The sequence below is a fragment of the Ahaetulla prasina genome, chromosome 5 (assembly GCF_028640845.1).
Source record: "Ahaetulla prasina isolate Xishuangbanna chromosome 5, ASM2864084v1, whole genome shotgun sequence".
In the NCBI taxonomy this organism is placed as follows: Eukaryota; Metazoa; Chordata; class Lepidosauria; order Squamata; family Colubridae; genus Ahaetulla; species Ahaetulla prasina.
Genome location: NC_080543.1, coordinates 57,596,843 through 57,623,887, shown reverse-complemented (window position 1 = coordinate 57,623,887; position 27,045 = coordinate 57,596,843). Strand labels below are relative to the sequence as shown.

At 35.3% G+C, this 27,045-nt stretch overlaps 2 protein-coding genes across 8 annotated transcripts; one reads left to right on the top strand and one right to left on the bottom strand.

The window, feature by feature from the left end:
- Positions 1-4,218: 4,218 nt before the first annotated feature.
- On the bottom strand, positions 4,219-11,883 carry LOC131200260 (carbonyl reductase [NADPH] 1-like). Of its 3 annotated transcripts, XM_058186874.1 has the most exons (5): positions 11,559-11,648; positions 10,503-10,548; positions 9,784-10,074; positions 8,051-8,158; positions 4,219-6,386 (listed from the first exon to the last, which is right to left on the bottom strand). In XM_058186874.1, exons 3-5 carry the CDS (start codon positions 10,067-10,069, stop codon positions 5,950-5,952), a joined length of 831 nt encoding a protein of 276 aa, XP_058042857.1. In that variant the 5' UTR covers positions 10,070-10,074; positions 10,503-10,548; positions 11,559-11,648; the 3' UTR covers positions 4,219-5,949. The 3 variants fall into 3 exon arrangements, with proteins under 3 accessions (XP_058042857.1, XP_058042856.1, XP_058042858.1); XM_058186873.1 differs by lacking the exon at positions 10,503-10,548 and having other exon boundaries at positions 11,559-11,700; XM_058186875.1 differs by lacking the exons at positions 9,784-10,074; positions 10,503-10,548 and having other exon boundaries at positions 11,559-11,883.
- SETD4 (SET domain containing 4) lies at positions 11,716-26,645 on the top strand. Of its 5 annotated transcripts, XM_058186869.1 has the most exons (12): positions 11,746-11,963; positions 12,149-12,293; positions 12,452-12,551; positions 13,138-13,233; positions 17,308-17,345; positions 18,395-18,483; positions 20,510-20,939; positions 21,824-21,998; positions 22,396-22,477; positions 23,062-23,142; positions 23,262-23,385; positions 24,162-26,645. In XM_058186869.1, the coding sequence occupies exons 3-12, from the start codon at positions 12,482-12,484 to the stop codon at positions 24,294-24,296; spliced, it is 1,320 nt and encodes a 439-aa protein (XP_058042852.1). In that variant the 5' UTR covers positions 11,746-11,963; positions 12,149-12,293; positions 12,452-12,481; the 3' UTR covers positions 24,297-26,645. The 5 variants fall into 5 exon arrangements, with proteins under 5 accessions (XP_058042854.1, XP_058042855.1, XP_058042852.1 ...); XM_058186871.1 differs by lacking the exon at positions 12,149-12,293 and having other exon boundaries at positions 11,716-11,772; XM_058186872.1 differs by having other exon boundaries at positions 11,745-12,293; positions 17,314-17,345.
- The last annotated feature ends 400 nt before the right edge of the window (positions 26,646-27,045 follow it).

Here is a 27,045-nt window from a genome sequence, read left to right as displayed (position 1 = left end):
GGGCGGGGGGGGGAGGAGGAGGAAAAAGCGGAGTACAGTACGGAACGGCGCGTCTCAAGGGTGGCTGGATTTGGGAACGTCACGCTTCTCTTTCTCTCTTCCGCGGCCAGGTTGGGGAAATACCATTTTTCAGGAGAGGCGAGGAGATGGTGGTTACGGATGGAACGTTATCTTTGAAAGGTCGTAAGGAAATTTCTTACACGTGTATTCGTTCCGATTCCTAATTTAACGATGCGAAGACCGACTCGCTTTTGCGGTTGGTCACAAAGACGCTCCGACCCTCCCCGGAAAAATGGTACATTCGTAGAGCCTGTCTCTGGGCTTTTTCGTTAGATTCCATCTACTGTCGGAATTGGAGACTGCAACAGATTTGTGAAAAGTTGTTTTGATAGAACTGCGGTAGTGTTTGAAGTCAGATCTCGATAGGTGGGGTTGAAAGTATCGACCTGTATGATTCGAGATTCCCTAAACACAGCTGATTTACTTCCGGTGGCACATTGAACAGCTACAGAAACGTTACATTTTGTGTTGTGTTTCTTTTTTGTATTTATTTTTCCTACTTTTTTTTTTAAAAAGTAAGCTGCCCAAAGTTATTTGAAATCTGGTGACTTCTAAGTTTTTTTTATATATATAATTTTTTTAAAAAAATTAAAAAATTTTATATATAATATAATATAATATAATATAATATAATATATACCAGAGCATACAAAACATTTGCTAGATCAATTCTTGAATACAGCTCATCTGTCTAGAACCCACACTGCATATACAATTGAGCACGTCGAGAAATATTTCACAAGAAGAGTTGTTCACTCCTCTGCTCGCAACAAAATACCTTATGCCACCAGACTTGAAATTCTGGGTTTAGAAAATTTAGAACTACGCCGCCTTCGGTATGACCTGAGTATAGTTCATAAAATTATCTGCTACAATGTCCTACCTGTCAATGAGTACTTCAGCTTCAGCCACAGCAATACACTAACACACAATAGATACAAACTTAAAGTGAACCGCTCCAAACTAGATTGCAGAAAATATGACTTCAGTAACAGAGTTGTTAATGCCTGGAATGCACTCCCAGACTTTGTGATCTCATCCCCAAACCCCCCAAACTTTAACCTAAGACTGTCTACTGTTGACCTCACCCCATTCCTAAGGGGTCTGTAAGGGGTGTGCGTAAGAGCACCAGCGTGCCTACCATCCATGTCCTAATGTTCCCTTTAATTGTATTCATTTTATGTATTCAATTCATGCATATACTTATATAGATTATCTAATATGTACTAGACAAAGTAAATAAATAAATATACTATATGCTGATTTTCCCCTCCTCAAAACCAGCATATAGTGTGAACTATAGCTTAACTTTAGTTAATTATAATTTTTGGAATGTATTTGCGGAGCATATTTGTTTCTTCTAAATACAGGTAGCCCTTGACTTACAACAGGTCGTTTAGTGATCGTCAAAGTTACAATGGCAAAAAAGGTCGTAATATGGGATAAAATTCAGGTAACAAATTTCTCACTTAGCAACATAAATTCTGTGCTACAATTCTCAATGCAAGTTGAGTATTACCTATAGAAAAGAACTTGAATTAGATACTTGTGGTGACAGGGTATTTGAGGTAATTGAGTAAAATGATTTTTTGTTTGTTTGTTATGATATAACCAGTGATGGCTAACCTTTTTGGTGCCGAGTGCCCAAAGTGCGGACGTGTGCGCGCGAATGCACTCGTGCATGCCCGAACCCCCAAAATGCAATGGAGCGTTCCTCATGCATGCGCCCTGGCCCCCCCGCGTTCTGTTTTGGCTTCCAGATTGATGTAAGTGGCTTTCCTGGCCCAAAATGGGGCACGGGGTGGCCTCGGGAGGAACCCCCAAAATGCAATATGAGTTCCCCATGCATGTGCCCTGCGCATGCGCATGTGTGTTGTCAGCATGCACCTTGCTCCCCGCGCATGCGCGGCAAAGACCCGAAGACCAGCTGGCCGGCAGGAGGCACATGTGAAAGTGCGGTAGAACTGGGCTGGAGTCATGGCTGGCGTGCCCGCAGAGAGGGGTCTGCATGCCACCTGTGCCACGCATGCCATAGGTTCGCCATCACGGATATAACCTATTAGTGTACTTATACCGTGCCTATACCTTTATAATCTTCTATATACATTGATTCTAAAAAATAAAAGAGGTCTGAAAAGTTATTACCTATTTTTGTTCCACCCTACTAAAGTACTCATGGGTCTAATAGGAATTAAAATACAAACTATATAGCCTATTATAAAATCACCATGTTTGTCTACCTCTACTAACTCAGTATCTGGAGGCTGTCTAGAGAGGAACAGGTTTTGGCTCAATCTTGATTAGGACTGGGTGGCTCTGGCTGTGTGCCATTTTCACAGTTGGTTTTAGATAAGGTGGTGTTTCTCCAAGGCAGGAGTGCAACCTGGGGATCTTCTACTGCTCAATCTGCAAGTGACAGCTGTGTCCAGGAAGTTCATATTGTATATCAGTTGTGCACTTTCCTCAAGTGGGACACAGTTCAGATGCTCACTAACACCTTGATTATATTATATTATATTATATTATATTATATTATATTATATTATATTATATTATATTATATTATATTATATTATATTATATTATATTATATTATATTGCAATAAAATACACTCTATATGGTGCTGCCCTTGAAGATCATCAAAAGCTACAGCTGATACAAAGTGAATAACTTGTTATGTCCATGTGTCGTTGTTCCATGAACTATATTGGTTGCTTTAGTAAGCTTCTGGATAAAATGAGAAGTGATGGTCGTCAACTATAAAGCCCTTTATGGTACTCCTTTAGGTACTCCTATGCCCAATTATTTCTATCTACTGTACAATGCTGTGTATATCTGTGTACAATTTATTTATATGGTCTGTTTAGTAAAGCTTTATTGCTTGACTTTACACTTTATAAGTAAGTGATTTGGGGATTTCATTTCTGATATAAAAATAGTTATTAAAGCTGGATTATAAACTGTGAAGTATACAAATACAATATAATTCTAAATACTGTAAAATATTAAAAATGCTAATACTTTGTTTCTCCAAAAATAAGACCCTGTCTTATATTTTTTTGAATCCTGAAATAAGCACTTGACCTTATTGCCATGCACTCAAAAGCCTGATTGGGCTTGTTATCAAGGGATGTCCTATTTTGGGGGGAAAAGGGTAGGTATCTATATACTACATCCCAAAGGGGAAAACATGATTGAATACTGTATATGAACATATCACTCCACATAGATGTGTGTTGTAAATTCAGTACAGCACTTTCCCATCTAGGAGTCTTATCATTTTTCAGTTTAAACTTTAGAACTATGTATTTAAATATAATACATAAAATGGCTGGACAGGAATGTTTTTATCTTTGTTAAACCACAATGAACTTTGCTGTAGGCTAGAGTAAACAACCACCTCAATATTATTAAAGTGCCTAGTTCTGGTCTAGTGTTCCATTATCTGTAATGGCACAGTGGTTAGAATGCAGTACTGCAGGCTTACCCACTGCTCATTCCAGGGGTTCTATTCTCCCCAGCTCAGGGTTGGCTCAGCCATCCGTCTTTCTGAGGTCGGTAAAATGAGAACCCAGATCGTTGGGGGCAATATGCTGACTCTGTAAACTGCTTAGAGAGGCCTGTAAAGCACTGTGAAGCTTTATATGTCTCTAAATGCTATTGCTATTCTGGATCATGTTATACTCTCTTGAATTCCCTATATTTTTTATTTATTTATTAATCAAATTTGTATACCGCCCTTCTCCCGAAGGACTCAGGGCAGTTCACAGCCGATTTAAAAACACAATATTATACAGTTTAAAAACAATATAAAATTTATATAATTTATGGCCGCAATACTAAAAACTAACAATAAAATAAAACTAAAACCCCATTAAAACATTTTTGATGAATTACATACACAAAGAATGCATTGGTAACTGAAGGTAGTTTTTTTTTCTTTTTAAAAGAATAAGAAAAAAAGAAAAAATCAAGAATAATTGCTTATTCTTGCAATGAAGTAAGTATACGTCTATCACAGAACATAGACTGGTAATATGTAACTTAATAAGCTTCCTGCCTCTGATGGGATTCCTAAGTCCGCACTCATACTAAGTAAAACATATTCAATCATTAACAAATTCCAAAGCAAAAAGAAAGCAAATTCTGAGACAACCAATAAGAATAATAAAATTTAATGATGATAAAACCTGTGTAGACAGTGTGGTATTTTTACCAATACCAACACAAATCATAGCCATGATCAGAGAAATAAATTCACATTAACCAGACAGTAACAACTAAATAAAATGGATCTAGATAGCTTGGGAGTTATTAAGTGGGACCAGGCGTTTTTATAATAAGGGCAATGTAACAAATGTGGGCTAATGTTTCAAGAGCTCCTTTACAACAGGGCAAAGTCTTGGGATGTTTCATAATTTTCCTTTAAAATGACTGTTGGACGGGCATTCAATCTTGCCAGAATTACAGTTCTTCTGGATTTGGGAATGGTTATTTGGCTTAAATATCTAGCTGGTTAAGAACTATCTGTATTTCCATGTTCAGAAATAACAAATGAGCAGTATTTTTGCACTGAGGGAACTTTAGGTGACAAGTCTGACTCACATTGGTGGCAACTTCCATGTCGGGTCTTGCACAAGGTATGCTTATCAAGCACAAACCTCTCACATTTTGTAAACATATTAATAGCAGTTTTAAATTATGGATTCAAAGAAAGTTGTTATACACAGTACAACCCAAGAAGCAACTCCATATGTAATAAATTATCTTACTTTACCTTTCTATTTTCCAGATTACCATTATTTATATAAACTGACCAAATTCATCTGAATTATATTTGTATGCCATTTTAATATTTTTATTTACTTAAAACAAGAAAAACAACTTTCTTGTATTAACATATTTTACCCATCTGGACTCATATAGGTTTCCTTAAAAAAAGGAAAAGCCTTCTATTTATCTAATGTTTTCGAAATTTTCAAAATTTTGTGTTTGGCTATGTATGTACCCAATAATATATAAATACCTATTGTTATAACTTTTTTGAATGTCAAGTAACACATCAAAATTTTAGAATAAATATTTTAATCATACAAGATTGGCCTGTTATTACTGCATTTTATCCATATAAAGGATGGGAGAGAAGGTGTACATACTAAACTTTCTGTACAATGTGCATTGTTGTATTTCACATTTGAATTTTTCTACTTTTGAGGCGGGGTGGCCAGCAACTCTTCAGATTTTGCTGGATCAGATTCCCATAGTTCCTCACTATTTGTCACACTTATATTGCTGTTGGAAGCTTTACTTCGTATACACTGCAAAATCAGAGATCCCTACCTCTACTTCAAAAACAAAAACAAACATACACTGTCCATTGGGACTAGAAAAGAACACTGCCAGTAGTTTTTTGTGACTAATGGGGTAAAAATGTATTTGTATGGAAATCATAAATGGCTGCCAAATTATTTAATCATAAACTTTATTTACTGTTTTATATAGTCAATATTTGTTTTCAAAATGACACAATTAATACATTGCAGAAAACTATCTTAACCAAAAGAAAAGATTATGCATTTGTGCTTTATAAATCTTTAGAGTGAATTATCTTAAAAGCCAATATTGAAAAGTTACCCAAATCTAGAGAAGATTGAGAATCCTTAAGTTTGTTACTAAGATACAGCACTAATTATCACCCTCAGCAAAAGATTAAACAGTGATATTACTAAACAACTGGATGCTTTTTACTTTAATCTGCTGCATATTGGTTCTCACCTCCATGGCATAGGAGCTTGGTACAACTGCTAGAGGATATACCTGTAGCAAAGATCTTCGTAGCATCTATAACTTCTAGTGCTTTTATAGAGAAGCATAATGCAATAGCAGAGTTACCATTTCTGAACTTTCTTTTCACTAACAAATTGGCCATGGGGCTCAGTAGCACCAGGAGGTAAAAGCGCTAAATAAACTGGAGTCTCAGCTCCCTCATCTGGGCTTTTTGTGGCTCTGGGACCTGCCATATCTGTTCTGACCCAACCAGGACAACAAGCATTCAGGAGAATACCATCTTTTTTTCTTGTCTCATTCAACAGCCTTGCCTGAATTCTTGATAAAACTGTCACTCCAATTTTAGATACTCCATAAGCAGTACTTGGCCAGCCTTCCTTCTCATGCACTCCCTTCTTGGCATCTTCCACAAATTTTTCCATGAGTTTCACTAGTTCCTCTTCGGTGATTGTGTCACTCCGAAATTTATTCTGTAGATCCTGGTTGCATTTGGACAATGCTGAAAGTGAAACCGTGCTGGATACATTGACTACTCTCCCTTTGCCAAGACAAAATAAAAATAAAGGGTTAAGTAATTACTTTTTAATATTTTTTATTCATTTTGTAACAATATAATATTTACCCACAAAGAAAAGGAGGCTTTATTCTCTCAACAATTATCAGTAAATCAGCTAGCTCTGTCATTCCATTTTGTACCCTCCAGATAAATAGTGTGGGGCAAACTTTTTTTTTTTACTTGTGGGTGTTCTTTATGGATCCGAGAATCCTGAAATAATGTTCAATAGATGAAGAGCTGCCATAGACAGAATCTTTCTTCAATAAATACTGGAAAATGAACAATGCTGAATAAACAGTCTTACAAAAATGTAAACATATATTTATGATTACTGAATTCATATTTTCACTAACTATAAGTGCATGTGTGACTGAGAATGGTTGTCATCTATATGCAAATGAAACTGAATGAACTTTCCAAATGGAATGGTTTATTTTTTAGACAAGTTTTAATGAGCAATCAATAAATCTTGATTGTTTTACCCTGTAATTGTTATTCCTACCAAGCTATGAAAGCTAACTAAAATATTACCTGGAAATGATTATTGGAGGGAAAAAATATCTCCAGGATTCATTTCAATAGAAATTGACAATCCAAGTTTAGGATAAACTGGAGTTTTCAATTTCCATTGAAATGAATTCTAGAGATTAGAGTCTAACTCTAACCTAGATGTCATATGTATATAAAATAATTTAGATGATTAGAAATAATTCAGTATTATAAAACAGAACAAAATTCATCATAAACCTGATTAAAAACAGTTCAAAGTCCATTCAAAAAATGGTACAGGGTGGCTGTCAACCCTGAAGCTGACCTGGCAAAAGCTATCTTGGAGCTTGAGTGCTGCCACACTGGAGCGAGAGATAGGGGAGGGAGGATTAGACATAGCTTGGGTTGTGTAGTCAAAATAAAATGCTTTCTCTTGGGAACCAAGGATGTTTTCATACCTGGCCAGAGGAAGAAGGAGTGATGTCACAGACCAGCTGACGCTGCTTTGATTGGGCCATGTGACTGATTGTTTGGGAGTGAGGGAATTTTTTTTTACTTTTAATTAGCTGAAAACCAACAGGTCCTTCAGAGTTGGTTTTCACCAGATATGTGCCAATATGATATTTTCAATATAGCTATTCTTTGAGGAATTCACCTGCCTTGGAGATTTCGCTTGCAATGGATCTATTACTTGGAACCCTGACAGTGGCAACATACCATATCTGAAGGACATTCCTTAAGAAATGATTTCAAGAAAATCTACAAGTATTATGATTTACAGTTTGATGCAAAATATATTTCTTCAATGATTTATTTCATAGGAATAAACATGGCTGGTTTGAATAGTTTTTTGTTTTTACTCAGCCTTTATCTCAGGTTCTTTTCTGTTCACGTGTCTTCATTTATCAACTAGCTAAACATACTTACTTGGAAATAATTCTCATTCATTTCAATGAGATTAGTATCATAGATATAAACTATAATATAAAATATAATATAAAATTCCTAGAAGAACCATGGACATTTATGGAATTTAAAAGCTGAGCTTAAGGAAGAGTTGATCATATGTGTTTTTCTGTTAGTGCTTCTTTTTAGCATTTTACTTGTCAAAAATCTTGATTAATCTTTAATATACTCCTTTCCCAGTGTGTGCTTACCATTGGGTTTCAATAGTGGCAGCAATTCTGTGCAAACATTCCTGGTTGCAGTGAAGTTTGTTCTCAGTGTGACTTCTGCTTGTACAGCAAATGGGGTTGTATCTGCCACTTTTTCAAAATGGAAGAAAACAGAAGTTAAGATTCTTAATATATAGGAAAATAGGAAAGCATTATAACAAGATATGTAAAAGTTTAAATATTACATGAGTGGAATGATGCCAGCAAAAATTGAAGTAGATAATTAGCAGAGCCTAACCAGCTATTTTACCTGCATGCAAGATAAAAACTCATATTATACTGTAATGAAATATGACTCTTAATTATTATTAGGAGAAAGATGTACTGATATTTTAAATCAACAGTCCTGAAAATATTCTTAGAAATATTTAAAATTGAACAGATCTTAATTTAAGGTGTACTGCACTAGTATTAAGCCAGGATTCAGAATTACAGTATAAATCTCTATACTTGAAAAAAAAACCCACTTTAGTTTACACCTCCTCTTTTCTTTACACAAGTGGAAAAAGAATCATGAAGCATTTTACCTTCTATCATTTGTAACTTATAATGTAGTATAAAACTATAGTTTAAAATAATTTCTAGTAAATTGCTAAACCACTGTTTCAAATGATGGTTTACATTATTTATTATATTAAGGTACAACTTTAAATATTTTCTGTTTTGTGTACAATAACAACTCTTCCAGATGGACAAGAGAAAAAATGCAGACATAGGACTAGCTGCAAATAGTGCTAGAAACTGAAGTGTCAATTATCTACTGGAACTCACAAACTGTTATATGCATGTGACCCTATAAACTAATATAGGCTATATATTCCAACATTAAAAATGGGAACCAAACTAAAATACATAGAGATCTATTGAAAGACAACTAACTGATACTGTATATAGTGTATTTTTCGGTGTATAAGATGCACTCCCCATCCCGCAAGTGGGTGGAAATGTCTGCATCTTATAGAGTGATTGTTGCTGAAGTCCTGCCCACCTGTTGGCCCCCACCCTTCGGCCTCTGCCTCCCAGCAATTTGCCTCCTTGCAGCAAACAGCATACAGCTTTGTCAGCTTCAGCACAGCCTGATTTAGCACGAGCAGCTGATTGGCGGTTGGATCAGCCTCCTAGAATACAGCCTATCAGCTGTTCCAGGCTGTGGGGATCACCACTGCTCATTGCCACTGTTGCCCCCGTGTGCCCCATTTTTGGCCTCCCCTTGCCCAGTTTTTGGCCATGTGTGCACCCCATTTTTGGCCCGTTCCAGGCAGCAGGGATAGATGGCGAGCCAAAAACAGGACACGCGAGCTCTGTTTTTGGCTGTGACAGCATCCTGCAACCCTCTGCCAGCAAAAATAGAGCTCGGGAGTGCCACCTGCAGCCCTCCCAAGCTCTGTTTTCGCTGGCAGAGGCATCACGGGCCGGTCCTTTACTGTTTCCAGGATGGCCCCATTGCCCAGAACTAAGCACCATGTAGGCTTAAGATCTATTTCATCTTTACAGTCTTTCTTGTTCTATCACATGGCTTAATATTACTTATAATGCATAAACTCCAATAATAAATTTGTAGCATATTTTTGCTACAAATTCACCTTCCCAACAGAAAAAAAATAAAAGACCTGAGAAAACATTAGCTACAATTTTACACTCTACAGAGCTGTAGCCAAACCCTTTGTTCTGTTGTTCACCCAATGCCAACATTCAGTAATTTACATTTAAGTTACCTTTGAAAGCAATCCCAGCATTGTTGACTAGCACATCCAATCCTCCATATTTTTCCTTGAGGAAATCACGGAGGATATGGATACTCTCAAGATCAGTAATATCCAGTTGGTGGAAAAGTGGTTTTAATCCTTCCCTTGACAGTTGTGTCACTGATGCTTTGCCTCGTTCAGGGTCCCGGGCTGTCAAATACACATCCCCAGAGAACTGGTTGCATAGGGCTTTCACAATAGCCAGACCAATGCCTTTGTTGGATCCAGTTACCACAGCTACTCGTGTACTAGACATTTTGCCTATAATTGAATGCCAAAATGTATCAATAGAAAACACTTAACACTTTACAAATTGAAGTTTTTCTAAAAAATCTTAAAAGATTTGGTTTTTTTTACTGACTATAATTTTTAAACATTAATATTCAATGCCACGCTTCTAATTCAAACTCTGCCTGATAGTACTGGGGTGTGGGATAGGAAAACTAGAAATAATCAGGACTATATTTTTAATGTAATATGTTTTAAATGTATTCTAGGACAGTCTAGGTGCACAATATAAAATTTGAATATTATTATAGCTGAGTGAATTTGTTTCAATTACACAGCCAATCTGGTCTAGTAGTTAAGACACCAGATGTGAAACCAGGAGACAGTGAGTTCTATTCTGCTTACATGTGAAAGCCAGCTAAGTAACTTTGAGCCAGTCACACAGTTTCAACACAACTCACCTCAGAGAATTGTTGTTGTAGGAAGGAGGAAGGCTCAAGTAGCATTCTGAATTATTTGTAAAAATAATAATTAAATTAAATAATAAATAATTAAAAAAACCTAAAGTAAAAACTACTTCTGAAACTATTCACTAAAAATATTAAAAGGCAGACTAGATAGAGTACAACTTTCAACCAGTGGGGACTGGATTGTCGAGAATAAATTAAAATCTAGCAATACATTTTTTAGGATTACTTAACATTTTGATCACAGAATGTGCTAACAAATCATTTTCGACTGCTAGCGACCACATAATATTTCTTCCATGATGATCATGCAGTTCAATTAAATGAACTCATTTAATGTGTTTAGCATTAAAACACATGTTTTATAAACACTACCCAGCCAAATTGAAGTCACACAAGACAACGAGGAATTCAGAATAATAAAAAAGTCCTGAAAATTTATTAATACACATAAATCAAACACAAACATAAAAACACATAAAAACATTCGATACACACTCCAATCACCAAGGAAAGCTCTCGATTCAGCTGGAATCAAAGGTTATATAATTATACACAGCACTCCACCCATTTCTTAATTTACCAAGAGTGCATAAAGAATAAAACAGTCGGAATCCTCGAGCAGATATTAGAAGATTTTGAAAACCAACCACATACCAGAATTATGGTATACCAGATTTAAAAACTTTTATCTACTACCAGTGGTGGAATTCAAGTAATTTAACAACCGGTTCTCTGCCCTAATGATTTCTTCCAACAACCAGTTTGCCAAACTGCTCAGAAAATTAACAACCGGTTCTCCCGAAGTGGTGCGAACTGGCTGAATCCCATCACTGTCTACTACAATTATAGTATATCTATATAGTATATCTACTACCCTCTGCAAAACGATTCTCAGCTGTTTGTGAATTCTGAATTCTTTAAAAGCAAGAATCTACTCCGGTTGAAATGCGCGTTGGAGAATAAAATTCTGCGGCGGGTCGAGACGGAGAACGGAAGGGGCTGAAAAGCAAGCATTTAAAAAGAATTTTAGCCACAATTCTCCCCTACCTTTCTCAGTCACGCGAAAAGCGGCAGCAAGTTCTCGCCAGAACAGTAAAGGAGCGAGCTCTTCATCCAATGGGAAATCTATCTGCCGACGAACTTGCTTTCTCTCAATAGGCAATTGGCTAAGGACCGCCTTTTCCGCTTTCTTGCAGCCTGGTGACTTCTGGGTTTGAAAGTGCAACATAGCTGAAATCGGAAAGGGAAAACGTGCCTGCAGGTTGGGAATATTGAAGGGCAAATTGGCTGCGGGAGGCTTGAAGGAAGCGAGGAAATAGTATTTTGCAGCCCGTTCCTAATTCTTATGCTCAATAATTCTTCCTACCCATTTTTGGATGGTTTAGTCCTGAAGAGATAATGCTCCATAGATTTACTGAGTGAAAAGCCTCTCTGAGCCCATTTGGAATTGTGGTTAGTCAAACGTGAATCTTAATATATTTTGATTTAAGTGAAGATTTATATTTTCGATAATTTCTGCTGTTTAAGCTCATTCCACAAATAACATTTAATAGTATAAAAAGCTATGCAGCTCTTGGCAGATGTGACTAAAGGATTCCAGGAACTGTTTAGAAGATAGGTTTTACCCTATTTTACAGCAAACTTAAGCCAAAGCTGGCAAAATGCTTCCTTCAGTGGTTAAACAGATTGAGGATCCACAGACTTACATCACTTTTGATGCTATTTCCTAGAAACATACCCTCACCAGCAATCATGTCTGGCTGACATTTTGTGGCTGTCGAAGTACGTTGGATATATTTTGGTTCTTATTCCTTCATATTTTTGATTTTTCAAATGTTAAATACGGTATATGTGCAAATTTCTTATTGACGTATTTGTAAAAATGGGGCATGACATATTTCTGCAATTGAAATAATTGAACTCTGTTTTTCTATTTTCAGTTTCTGTACAAATTTTCAAATAATTTTAAAATGAAGAAAGGCAGAGGTCGAACTTACCGAAAGAGACACAGAAAACAATCGACAGCTTTTTCTTCAAGTGGTAATATGATTAACTATTTTATTTACTTATTTATGTATACATGTGTATATGTATTTGATTTTTATCCTGCCTTTAATATAAGGCAGTGAACATAATACTCCTTCATCTTCCTATTTTCCCCACAACAAACCTATGAGCTGGGCTGGGCTAAGAGAGCATAACTAGCCCAAAGTCACCCAGCTGAGCCAGAACCTTAGCCATTTGTCCAAACTGGCTCTTATTAACATACAAATGCACATACTTTGGTTTTTTATTAATGATTTCTACAGGATTGCTCCTATAAAATTTAAATGATTTTAATTTTATTTATCCTTAAATCATATTAGATTTTTGTTTTGTTGCACTGATGTTGGATTGTCTTTAGTATAGTTAATTTTATAGTTTAGAACTTTATATGGTACTCTTAGATCAGTGATGTATTAATACAAAATGTATTTTTTAACAAAAACCCCTCAAGTCTTGGCCTTGTTTTCATCATTTCTGTTTTGTAGTGTGATTTGTATGAAACAGTATATTATTGTGAAATAATATTGTGAATCAACATAGATACCTTATATGATATGTGATTATTTTCTTTCCTATTTAGTAAATTTGAGTTATAAAAATGAATATATACTTCTCAAGAAGTGGTTGAAAGAAAAAGGCTACAAGAATAATAATTTAAATCCAGCATTGTTTTCAGGTAATGTTCTAATAACTTTTCTAGAAGTTTTGACTGGTGAAAATTTGCAAAAAATATGATAACTTTTTATCCCAATGTGAACCGCCATAAAGAAGCCACATACACTTATTAATAAGTGATGTTAATAAGTAATGGTTTATTTAGTTTCAAATGATTACTTTTTTCTTCCACTCTAGGATTCCTGAGTTATAAGGAATAGAGTTAATATAATTATTTCAGTAGAAAAAAGATATTTATCACAAAAATGTAACTGAATTAGTTGGGTTAGAACTACTATTACTAGTTGGGTACATTTAAAGATGGACACATTTTTAATGTGCAATAATGGGATATTAATACCCCCTAAAGACCCATCTTTCTTCTGACTTGGATGGGATGTTAATGTATGTTTGTTTTGCAAAGTTTTACATTATCTTGCTGGGGGACAGAGGTATCAGGTTGAATGTTCTTGATTTGTGCACTTGGTCCCACATAATCTTCATTAGAAAACTTAAGAGAGCATTGTTCAATAAGAGTGGAGAGACTCATTTGAGTGGGATGTGCACTCCAGGCAGATTGGTTGGTAAAGGAGTGAGATTGATCAGTGGAGATATGTGAGCAGGGATTCATATCATTATTTGGATTGCCAGCTAATTCAGAATGTACTTCACATTCATTAGGGATCCTGGCAGAAACAGCAGTATCATTTCCAGTGCTGAACAAAGTAGCAAGATCTTGTTTTAACCGCTGCAGTCTCTGAAGAACAGTGATTTTTAGACAAAAGAATAAAAATCTCTGGGTTTAGTTCGTTTTTTTCCTATTAAAAGCAAGGATGGTGAAAGGGATTAATCATTCACAAAAGCAGTCTGCTCTTGGTTGTGTAAGGATGTTGCTTTAATGCAGACAGGCCAATTCTTATCTCAGTTTCCTTTTGCTAAAAAATTTCTCAGGGGAGCAAGTTTGTCCCAGCAATAGGTAGCCTATTGAAAACGAAATGTCAGAGTTCCATAAAAACCCAACTCCAATTAAAAACTCAGAGACAAGAGTTTTCTCAAAGTTCCATTTATTAGAGTAGGTATACTGGCACATCTGGGAAAACCCGAATCTGAGAGTTCCAGATTTTCCCTCAGTAAATCAAAATCCCAAATCCAGCGCCTGCACCCATCAGTCCATTACATGGTCCAATCACCATCCATTCCCAACTTGAGCCACCACTTCAACCACTCCTCCAGATGCAGGAACACAATGACCTTGACCTAAAAGAAGAATGCTATTAGGTCTAACTACATTCCCTCTACTAAATATCTCCTCCTAATTTCCCAAGCACAAGAAGTTGGCAGTGTGGAAGCTTCCAGTGTTAATATGGCTTCCAAAGCTGACACCAAAATTCTTAGCTTGCAGCTGTAAAGATCTCATTTGTGAATTTACATAATCTTCTCAATCCTTGAATCTATACAAAAAAATGCTTAAGATTAGGTCCCATACTTGATTTTTGCCCTTGGATATGCATTCATGCTAGTTTTGTTGAATTAGATTGAATATAGAATAGAATAGAATAGAATAGAATAGAATAGAATTTTATTGGCCAAGTGTGATTGGACACACAAGGAATTTGTCTTGGTGCATATGCTCTCAGTGTACATAAAAGAAAAGATACGTTCATCAAGGTACAACATTTACAACACAATTGATGATCAATATATCAATATAAATCATAAGGATTGCCAGCAACAAGTTATAGTCATACAGTCATAAGTGGAAAGAGATTGGTGATGGGAACTATGAAACGATTAATAGTAGTGCAGATTCAGTAAATAGTCTGACAGTGTTGAGGGAATTATTTGTTTAGCAGAGTGATGGCCTTCGGGAAAAAACTGTTCTTGTGTCTAGTTGTTCTGGTGTGCAGTGCTCTATAGCGTCGTTTTGAGGGTAGGAGTTGAAACAGTTTATGTCCAGGATGCGAGGGATCTGCAAATATTTTCACGGCCCTCTTCTTGATTCGTGCAGTATACAGGTCCTCAATGGAAGGCAAGTTGGTAGCAATTATTTTTTCTGCAGTTCTAATTATCCTCTGAAGTCTGTGTTTTTCTTGTTGGGTTGCAGAACCGAACCAGACAGTTATAGAGGTGCAAATGACAGACTCAATAATTCCTCTGTAGAATTGGATCAGCAGCTCCTTGGGCAGTTTGAGCTTACTGAGTTGGCGCAGAAAGAACATTCTTTGTTGTCCTTTTTAATGATGTTTTGATGTTAGCTGTCCATTTGAGATCTTGCGATATGATAGAACCCAGAAATTTGAAGGTTTCTACTGTTGATACTGTGTTGTCAAGTATTGTGAGAGGTGGAAGTATGGAAGGGTTTTTCCTAAAGTCTACCACCATTTCTACGGTTTTGAGTGTGTTCAGTTCCAGATTGTTTTGGTTGCACCACAAGGCTAGTTGCTCGACCTCTCGTCTATATGCGGATTCGCCATTGTCTCGAATGAGACCAATCACTGTTGTGTCATCTGCGAACTTCAGTAGCTTAACAAATGGATCATTGGAGATGCAGTCATTGGTATACAGAGAGAAGAGAAGTGGGGAGAGCACACAGCCTTGGGGGCCCCTGTGCTAATTGTACAGGTATTTGATGTGATCTTGCTTAGCTTCACCTGCTGCTTCCTGTTTGTTAGGAAGCTTGTGATCCACTTACAAGTCTGTTCCGGTACCTGTAGCTGGTTTAGCTTAGTTAGAAGAATGTCTGGAATGATGGTATTGAATGCTGAACTAAAGTCTACAAAAGGACCCTTGCATAGGTCTTTGGAGACTCAAGATGTTGTAGGATGTAGTGCAGAGCCATATTAACAGCATCATCTGTTGATCTATTTGCTCGGTATGCAAATTGCAAGGGGTCTAAAAGCGGATTCGTGATGGTTTTCAGGTAGGAAAGCACTAGCCTTTCAAAGGTTTTCATGACTACAGATGTTAGAGCAACTGGTCTGTAGTCATTCAGTTCCTTGATGGTGGGCTTCTTCGGCACTGGGATGATGGTAGAGCGTTTGAAGCAAGAAGGAACATAGCACATCTCTAGTGATTTATTGAAAATATGGGTGAAGATGGGGCCAATTGGTCAGCACAGACTTTTAAGCAAGAAGGAGTTATCTTGTCTGGGCCTGGAGCTTTTCCTGGCTTTTGTCTGTGAAATAGGTCCTGCACTTCCTTTTCTGTGATCACTAGGGGTTGTGAACCCAATGAAATGGGGTCAGTTGTAGGAGGCTTGGCTGTTGTTGGTGTGTCTGAGATGGGGGTTGTGGAGATAGGTGGCTGTAGTTTCCTTTCAAACCTGCAGTAAAACTCATTCAGGTCATCTGCCAGTTGTTGATTACCTTCAGCCTGGGAAGGAGGTTTGCCATAGCCGGTGATATTTTTAAGAGTTTTCCACATGTTTGCTGGTTCATTTGCTGAAAATTGATTCTTTAGCTTTTCAGAGTAGCTTCTTTTTGCTGCTCTTATCTCCCTTGTTAGTGCATTTCTGGCCTGATTGTACAGCATTTTATCACCTTTTCTGTAGGCTTCCTCTTTGGAATGTCGTAGCTGCTTAAGTTTAGGTGTAAACCAAGGTTTGTTATTACTGTGTATTTGCAAGTTCCTTGTAGGTACACATAGGTCTTCACAGAAGCTGACATATGATGTTACAGTATCTGTGAGTTCATCCAGGTCTGCAGAGGTATCTTTAAAAATATTCCAATCAGTGCAGTCAAAACATGCCTGTAGCTTTAATTCTGATTCCTCCGTCCAGGTTTTCACTGATTTAATTATTGGTTTTATGGCTTTAAGTCTTTGCCTGTAAGCAAAGTATATATATATCATTATGATATATAATTATATATATCATTATGAAGATTGTAAATTGACAACATAATTGTATTGCTGATGGGACTACAACAGTATTTCGTCTCAAGCTCCAAAAGGGGTTGCAAAATTTAAAAAAAGTTTGACTTAAATAATTTCTATATTTGTCACTATATTTTTCATGTTAAGTAGTCTATTATAACTGTCTAAGAAACCAATAGTAGCATACCTAATTGCATCTTCCTCTCCCTCCTGTGTCTTCTAGAAACAGGAAGGGGATTGATGACCACAAAAACACTTCAGGTTTGTGAGTATTCCTATGAATAAACAGATGAACTATGAACTATGAATAAATTATGAACCATAATGAGGATAGGAGAAATTATATTATCCTGTCTTTTCATGTAATGTATATTATTTAGATTTTCCTTGTGACTTTATGCTGGATTTATACATTATATTTAACCAATACTAGTGATTTTGATGAAGGGCTTATGAACAGAGACTCCAGAGCCTATGGGTGGGCTGGATTTAGTGATTGAGTTCCGTTTCCAAAGCCTGGTTGGTTTGGGATTTGCCAGATGATAGGATGAAGATTCTTTAATCCAACATATTTGGACAACACCAGGTTAGAGATAGCTTTTGTTTTGATATTATAGAATTTTGGTTTAGTGTTTTAAGTAGGCCCAGCAATTTTTAAAATATCTCCAGTGCTGGTGTAAACTGAACTTCATTGTACCTATACCTTGCTTATCAACTTATTTACAAGAACAGGATGTGTGCTTGTGAAGCACTTTATTCTCATTGCAAAGTTCATGTTTCTGAATGTTTTTTTTTAATTCTCTCCATTTATAGTCAATGCTGTGGTAAATGTGTGGCAAGGCTAATGCTAGATTAGCAGTACAATCTGGGTACATTGAAGGCTTGGGATGATTTGAATCCATAGCTATTTTCTTCACTTTCTTTGGCATAATTCATTTTTGATAGTTAGTTATAGTAATAAATGCACACTTGTAGAGTTTCTCACAGGATTACCAGGATTATTACACTGTTAGAGCTTCTGCCAAGGAATGGCACTCTTCTGTCTTAACTCTCCTTAGCATGTCTTTGGTGAGGATTAGGATTGCTTCCAAAGTGAGTTTCCAAGGGATCATCAAAGATAAGATGACCTGATCCTTATTTGTGCCTCATCTGCAATTGATGTGCAATCTTTTGAAAATCTGCTTATTTTAAAAGTGGCAATTAATTAATTACAGAGGGCCTTGGTTGGATATTTTTACTTTAGTGCATAATAAAATATGATTTGAGTACTTTTTCAGTATATTCATTCTGTTTCTTTTAACATTTCATAGGCCGAAGAACTGATTATTTCTTTGCCTGAAAAGTGCTTGCTTACTTCCAATACTGTGCTTAATAGTTACCTGGGAGAATACATTTTAAAGTAAGTTGGTCACCACTTAATAAAATCCTCAGATTTGCACACTGACATTTCAATAGCTCTTATCATTTAAACTTATACTTTTAATCCGAACATTTCCATTACTTCGAACAAAGTTGTGCAATTGGGGAATTATGCACAGTGTGCATTTTTGTTAGAATTGATGCCATTAATTAACTTTCATAATTAAAAAAAATAGAGAATATTTGGGAAATTAGAATTAGTTTAGTGATTGATTTAGAGGGATAAAATAGATCTTCCAGATAAGTTGCAAATTACCCATGTGTATCTTCAAAACAGATAAAATCCTTGCCATATTTATTGTGATTATAATAAAGCATTATCTTGATTTAGTAACCACTTTGCATGGATATCATGCACCCAAAAATTCATCACCTTGCAAGTGAGGAATTGTAAACTCTGAAGTCAGAAAAAACAAATTATAGACAATCCAAACTGTCTATTAAAAATGGGCATTTGTATAGTAGTTGCTGGATGATAAGAGACATGTTTGCATTTTTGAGCTGATCAGCATATATTTTGCTATGAAAAGCCTTGGTGCATGTGATTAAAAAAAAGTTCCAGTTCTCAAATGATAGAATTGTGTCTTTTGATGAATGATAGCATAGCTATTTTACATCAGAAGCTGTTCATGCATTTCCTTTGTTTAAGAATGACCTTCTAAAGTCAGAGGCAGAATGTTCTGGGAGGCTGAGATCTCTCTGTTCCCATCTGTGAATATTGTTGTATGTAAGCTTTGTGTCCTTTTTTCCTTTTAGGCAGAAACTGATCTGTTTGTACTATATGCAGTACTTTGTACTATATATAGAAATAAACCCTGCACAGAATTCTATTCCCATATTTCCTCAAAACCTAACACTTTGTATGCAACATCAGGGAATATTTTTCCCATGCTTCAGGCATTCATTGTGATAATGTTATCAATAGTGAGCAGTGTCTTATGGCACTAAAATGGTATTTATGTAAAAAAGTCAAATGATGTAATAAGTAGAATGAAAACGGTCACTAAGAAAATTGAACTACTCTATCTTCTAATTGGTGTACTTTAAAAAGATGCAGGAAAAGATACTGAAATGGTTAAACATTTATGGCAGAGAAGGTTACAGTGTTTGTTGCTTTCTAGATTAGAAGAATGACGAATAAGCAGAATGTGATAGAAGTGGGTAAACTGATACAAGGCATGACAGCAATGGATATGGACCTTTTTTCTTTTTCTATCAAAATAGACAGTGTGGAGTCATCTAATGAAGGCAAATAATGTGAAATTCAAGACAGAAAAAAAATATTTAACGGTGAGGTTGGTGTAGTGGTTAGGGCATCAGGTTATAAACCAGAAGAATCTAGTGTCCCACCTTAGGCATGAAACTAGTTGTACGACTAGTCACTGTCTCCTAGCCCTAGAAAGCAGGCAGTGACAAATCTCTGAACATTATGACAAAACTGCAGGGTAGGCTAGGCAGTTGCCAGGAGTCAAGTGGCTTGAAGATGTAATGTTTAATTAACTTATCATCTAAATACTATAGAATTTGCTCAAGTAAAAAGTAAGGTTGGTACTTGATCTGCTTTGAAATAGGAGTAGCTGGGGATGCTAACAATATCCATGCTACTGCTCAAAAAATTCTGCAGTTATGTCCATTAAATCACCAGGAATGGAACTCAACCTGAAAGAATCTTTACTAAGACTCTTAAGTGTCTAAAAGAGTATGCATTACTTCCACTATAAGCCAATCTACTTAATTATTGAAGAAGTTCAGTTGTGGGGTGATCTGTTAAGCGTATGGCTTATGGCACCCCATGCATCTCTGGTTAGGTGCTATAGGAGTAGACCATTGACCCCTATGTTCTGTTCATTTAATCTATCAAGCTGTTCTTCCTTCTTTCAATTTCATACTGTGTGGATGAGAGCTTTCTGATTTTACTTCATGTATGATGATAAAACTCAGAAATTTGGTTAAAAACTGTGATTATTAGAATGTAGTTACTATGTTTTCCTTTGCCTTTTCAATAGATGGAGGCCTCCAATTTCTCCCTTGATAGCATTATGTTCATTTTTAATAGCAGAGAAGTGGTTCCATAGGAAATCTGTGTGGAAACCATACCTGGATCTCTTACCTGAAACATACACCTGTCCTGTTTATTTGGAGCAAGTAACACTGAACCTTTTCCCTGAGCCCTTGAGAAGAAAGGCTGTCGATCAACTATTATTTATCCATGACCTTTTTACTTCTTCAAAGCAATTCTTCTCTTCTTTGCAGCCTTTATTTTCTGAAGATGTGGAGATTATTTTTAACTTCAGTGCCTTCCAGTGGGCCTGGTGCACTATAAATACAAGAACAGTGTTTATGAAACATTCACAGAAAGACTGTTTTTCTAGAGAGCCAGATATTTATGCTCTAGCTCCATTTCTGGATCTGCTAAATCACAATCCAAAGGCGCAGGTAAGATGATAATAATGGTGATATTAATTTTATTAATTATAAAAGAAAGAAGAAAAAGGAAGCCATATATCTAGATCTAGATATCTAGATCTAGATATACATGCATTCATACATTTTACATACATACATACATACATTTTAATCTTAAAACAAACATCAAACATATACTGTAGATCAGAATATATAGATAGTTTCTTAATTAGTACTCCAGTTAAAACTGATTACAGGTAGTTCTTGACTTATGATCACAATTGAGCCCAAAATTTTCATTGTTAAGCAAGTTAGTTTTCAAATGAGTTGCTCCCATTTTATGACCTTTGTTGCCACATATTTGTTAAGCAAATCACAGCTGTTGTTAAGTGAATCTGGTTTCCTGCATTGACTTTGCCTGTCAGAAGCTGGCTGGGATGGTTACAAATGGTGATCACATGATGCCGGAACAATGCAACTTTCATAAATACATGCCAGTTGCCAAGCGCCTGAATTTTTATCAGATGTTTCTTCAGTGTAAAAAACTGAGATGCTGCTTCACTGGGATACGTCTTTAGTGTGAAAAACGGTCATAAGTCATTTTTTTCAGTGCTATTATAATTTCAGTCACTAAAGAAATGGTTGTAAGTCAAAGTCTATCTATATAGCATTCTTGTTCAAGTATAGAAAGAGAAAGAAAGCTTCAAGCTATTGTATAATTGATATAATTAACATAGAATGGATCCCTTCTGGTCTTATCAGTAAATACATTTAATTCCCCCCATTATAATTATTTTGTGGGCCTAACAGGCCCAGTTCCTTTAGAAGTGTAGGGATTGATACAAGGATCATGTGTTCAGTAATGAGAATGTATTGATGTATTTCTCTTGAACCTACATTTTTCTCATACTCAGGTGAAAGCGTCATTTAATGAAAATACAAAATGTTACGAAATAAAAACACATCTGGGCTATCAGAAATACAAAGAAGTGTACATTTGTTATGGCCCTCATGACAACCAGCGACTACTTTTACAATATGGTTTTGTTGCTTCTGATAATCCACACAGCTGTGTGCATGTTAGTACAGGTAAGGCTATGGCTAGATTTATACAAAATAGCAAAAAGCTTAGAACAATGAAAGCCCATCACTTTCTCTTAGACCTTTGGATACAATTGAGTCCTACAAGTAGTCTGATGCACTAGGATAAGATACTGGAGAATAAAAAAAGTGGTAGCCCACAATCCTTTTGGTGATATTACTGCTTTTGTTCAAACCTTTCCTGGGATATCCTTATGTATCATCACAAATTTCTTAAATGGGTTCTCAGACTGTGGGTTATGAATATGTGTACAGGATATTTTCATTTCTTTAATATTTGAAGTAAATTTACATTTACTACTAGTACAGAAGCCTTAAAATGTCAGCATTGCAAAAGTATCGCGGCTTTTATTTGCTTTAAACATTTTATTTTAACTTTCTTTAGATACATTGCTTAAATATGTTTATTCAGAAGACAAACAGAAATCTACGAAACTTTCCATTTTACGAGAGCACAAGATGTTAGAGTAAGATATCTTTACATCTTTATAGTATAAGTTTGGAAAATTTCACATTAAACTTTCTCAGTATTGTTTGTGGATTTGAAGTATGAAAATTTGTGAAATGTTTGTTGCTTCTGCATGGACCCTGACTAAATATAGGAATCTTGTTTAACACTGGAATGCATCCTGCAAATGTATCCTAGTTGAAGGCTGTGCTAATATGCATGATTTGGGACTTAAGAAATTTGTGTACTTTATAATCCTGTTCCTGACACAGATTTTGCCTGTAGTTAGTCAATATTTTATATACATATGTTTCTATAAACACAATAAAATATGGACTGCTACTTTTTGATTTAGAGATGGGACATATGGAAATTTTATAAAAAGATGTATATTAAAAATTTGTGTAGTTCAGAATTAATTTGCAGCAATAGTTGGATAGTAGCTCTCTAACTGTATGTTTAGTATATTGTGTTTCTTTTTAAAAAAAAAAGTACTATGGAGTATTGCAACTGACAGTTGGTGAAGTGAGAAGGGCAGTATTTTTTCTCTCACCGTATTAAATAAATTGAATTTAGATTTTTTAAAAATACCTTTTTTTCTAGTGATCTGACGTTTGGCTGGGATGGACCATCTTGGACACTTCTTACAGCCCTTAAATTGTTATGTCTTGAAGCAGATGAATTGTAAGTTGCAAACATTTGCTGAAAATGATTGTTTTGAGAAAATGTCACCTGAAATGCCATTTTCTTGCTTTGTATGAATATCTGATACATACGAATATATTCAAAATTTATAATTCTAGTTCTTTGTGGAAAAAAGTAGTGCTTGGAGATGTTGCTTCAAGGAAGAATGAAGAAAAGAGTGTGGCTTTTGCAACAAAAATATGTACGTCACTGATGGAAGAAACTCAGCATGTACTTCAGAAGGTACTTCTGCTCCAATGTAAAATTTGAGAGTGGAATGTTTTAAATTATTAAAATTAAAAAAAATGAGATTCCTTTTAAAGCTGAAGTGTCCTGCCATATGATATATCAGTTTATCTCCAGTTAGTAAAAGTCAGGAATTTATAGAGAAGATGTTTGGCTCTTCTCTATATTAAATATTTGATATTTATCAAATATTCAAGAAGAAAGAACTCTTCAACTGTGCAGCAATTAAAAATGTTGGTTTACTGCACTCCTAATAAAAATGGTACATTATTGATACATTATTAGAGATAGCAGATTAACAAAGTTAGACTTCGTAGCAATTTTCCTAGAGGTATAAAATAAATTGAAATTGATCAGAATCACCCAAAACTAGAGGTGTAAGGTTTTTTCATTATTTCAGCCAGCATGCAACTGCAACTATAAAGTTGGAAATGACCATATAAAACAATCATTGAGTCCAACCTTTTTCTATTATAGTAATCCAAATAAAAGTGTTTGTGATAAAGAATTTTCATCCCTCTCTTGAATCTAGAGAAAGCAATACCAGTACTTCTTTAGGAAATTAATTCTATTAACAAACTGCACATACTATTGGACAATTTTCTCTAACATCAAGTAGAATCTGCCATCCTACATTTATTATTATTGTGTGTTCTGAACAATTACTGTATTATATAAGTATTTTTTAAATATTAAATGAATATTTGACCTTATGAATAAATATATTTGAATAACCAGAGAGTTTTAAAGTATAATTTCGTTTTTCTTTCCAGGTTTCAGATTTAAAAAATCATGATGAACAACTTGTGAATCAACTGACTTTGGTGGAAGCATTACATACAGAAAATCTAAGAATCCTGCAGCTTTCATATGAGATTCTTCAGCATTTACTCTCCACAACCATTTAATTTCCCAAAACAAAATTGTACTAGTTTCTGCAACAATAAAATAATTTAATATTCAGCGTGAACACTTTGTAAAATATAAACAGAAAAAATAAACAAACCAAGAATGCATAGATCTTTAAAATCCTTTAATTAAGACTGCATTTTGTTATCTTGCCATGGTTCCTATCACCCATTTCCTCCCACTTATGACTGTATGACTGTAACCTCATTGCTGATATCCTTACGATTTATATTGATTGCTCCCTAATATGATTTGGTTGCTTATTTGTACCCTATGACTATCATTAAGTGTTGTACAGTATGATTCTTGACGAATGTATCTTTTTCTTTTATGTACACTTAGAGCATATGCACCAAGACAAATTCCTTGTGTGTCCAATCACACTTGGCCAATAAAGAATTCTATTCTATTCTATTCTATTCTATTCTATTCTATTCTATTCTATTCTATTCTATTCTATTCTATTCTATTCATCAGAAATAAAACGTTGGATCAAAATATTTTAAAAGGGGCGATAATGAGGCCATAAGGATCTGTAGTTTAAGTGATAATTTAGAGCAGGGCTGTCAAATTCCTGGCCCCTCGGGCTGGATGCGTCATACACCACACCCACGCCAAGTTTAGTGAAGGAAAAAAATCCCAATATGTCATGTGACACCGTCATGATGACATGAGTTTGACACTCCTGATTAAGAGCAATGTTTCTTAACCTTCCCACTTTTAAACATATAGAGGTCCTCAAAACGTTTTTGTTTGCATTGACTATATTTACCAATGTTTAACATATTAAAAATTAAAATTGATACATTTGCTAATGCTACCTACTCTCACAATTATTCAATGGGATTGTAATATTCTTTTTTGGAATAGGCTGGCAAATTGATTCTGTGGGCCTCTGAGGGTCTTAGGGTAGGAAGTCCTAGGATCACAGTTTAAAAACCCTTCAGAGAAATTCATTTAATTTTCATGAGCTGGAATTTCTTCAGCAATGATGGAATATGAAAGGCTGATGGAAAATGATGGAAGTTGCTTCCCCTCTGAAACACCATATTTTTTATCTCTTGTTTACTTATTAATTATTAATGAAAGTCATTTGAATTTTAACTTCTTTTAGGCTACTGATGGATTTAGATTCTGACTGTACCTTTGACACATTTGTTGACCTGGAGTAGATAAGCTAAACTTCCTGAGAGATATGCACTAGAGAAATAATAGTGTGAACTTTCTGAAGTTGTTAGGAGCCTTCATTTGGTTCTTGAAAAACACTAGTAAATGTAACTTCATCAAAAATAGCTTATGTCTGCAAACACTTTAGAACTGGTGAATCACACATATCTGTTTTGCAGTTTGTGGCACAGCTGAGGCTAGAGTGTTACCCATTACTTCATGTATTTCTAGTTTCCTTGAATTCTAAGACTGCTTCATCTTCACTTCTTGTACATTTGAACATTACTTGTTTTCTTCTCACGTAGCCCACCCATTTTATAAATTTTGAATTCGTTAATGGTATCATTAAGTTCAGATGTACAGTTTGCATTTTAACTATTGGAGAAGATCATTCACAACTGTTTAATGCCGCTGTAAAAAATAGCCTGATTTTACCTCCTTTCTGAAGCCTAACAAATAGCTGTTTAAGTTTTTCTACAGAAATTAATGTTGGTCATTTTAGTATATACATTAGATTAGAGAGCAGTGTTTTGTATATGGCAAAGCTAAACATTTTTATGTGATTTAGTATTTGCTTACAACTTTTTTAAAAAGTGCAAAGAATATCTTGGAGTGATGCTAGTTTTAAATAATATACCAAACAAATTGTAAAAAATACGTTGTATCTAACAGTATAGAACAGTGAATATATGTGTTGTACATGTTATGACAGTAGAAACTATTTTGTGTGTCTTTGTGGTTTAGCTCTTATGGCTACAGTGCTCATGAAAAGAGAATATGGGTGATCTCAGAAGTTCCTTGATATCATTTTACAGCTATCATTAGAATGGTTTTTAGTTTCCCTGTTTCAGCTATAAAATAGGGTAATCATTCATCATGGGTTAATGCTTTTAGACCTATCCATTCAGGAAAAGATAAGATAGTATCAACTTTCAAACTTAATTAATTAAAGCTTTTAAGTGCATTATGAATGAAATGTCAAAAGATGACACACACTAGGAGGAAAGATCTTTAAGTGATGTGGTCAGTGATTTGGTGTTTTTGGAAGTGAATTTTTCCTTAGAAATATGAAGCCGTGTAGAAAAAATAACATTTTCATAAGCGTATATGAAATAATCCCCATTATGCAGCATTTGTAAATATAGATGAAGATAATAAAGAAGGATATAAGAAAAAGTTAACATTATGGCAAAGTAAAACTTGTCTAGCTTGTTCAACTGCAAACTAAGTTTAAGTTGTCACAAGGATTATAAAAGGTTACAGGCTACTTCCCCTAAAGCATTTGCACTTTTGCATAAAGCACACAAAAATTTATAATATTGCTGTGGTATATAGTCAAGAGAATCACAGATAGTTTGAAAAACAGAAGTAATGTAATTGTAGATACTGACTTAAGTGTTCTTATACACTGAAAAGAATCTCTGAGCTTATGGGTGGTTGTGAGGGATGGGGAGGGCAGGAGAAATGAATGTGAGGTTCAGCCCAAACAAAAAAATATTGTGTGTAAGATGGTAAATGATTCCAGGCAATATGCGGGTGTGCACATGTGTATTTATGTTTTTAAGTAAGCTTTGATTCTGG

Coding starts and splice junctions, on each gene's coding strand:
- LOC131200260 (XM_058186873.1), bottom strand. CDS start 10,069: ATGTCTAGTACACGAGTAGCTGTGGTAACTGGATCCAACAAAGGCATT. Junction 8,159..9,783: donor TGCTGGGATTGCTTTCAAAG/GTAACTTAAATG, acceptor ATTTTGAAAAAG/TGGCAGATACAACCCCATTT. Junction 6,387..8,050: donor GCCACTATTGAAACCCAATG/GTAAGCACACAC, acceptor GTCTTGGCAAAG/GGAGAGTAGTCAATGTATCC.
- SETD4 (XM_058186871.1), top strand. CDS start 12,482: ATGAAGAAAGGCAGAGGTCGAACTTACCGAAAGAGACACAGAAAACAA. Junction 13,234..17,307: donor AAATCCAGCATTGTTTTCAG/GTAATGTTCTAA, acceptor TGTGTCTTCTAG/AAACAGGAAGGGGATTGATG. Junction 20,940..21,823: donor ATCACAATCCAAAGGCGCAG/GTAAGATGATAA, acceptor TCTCATACTCAG/GTGAAAGCGTCATTTAATGA.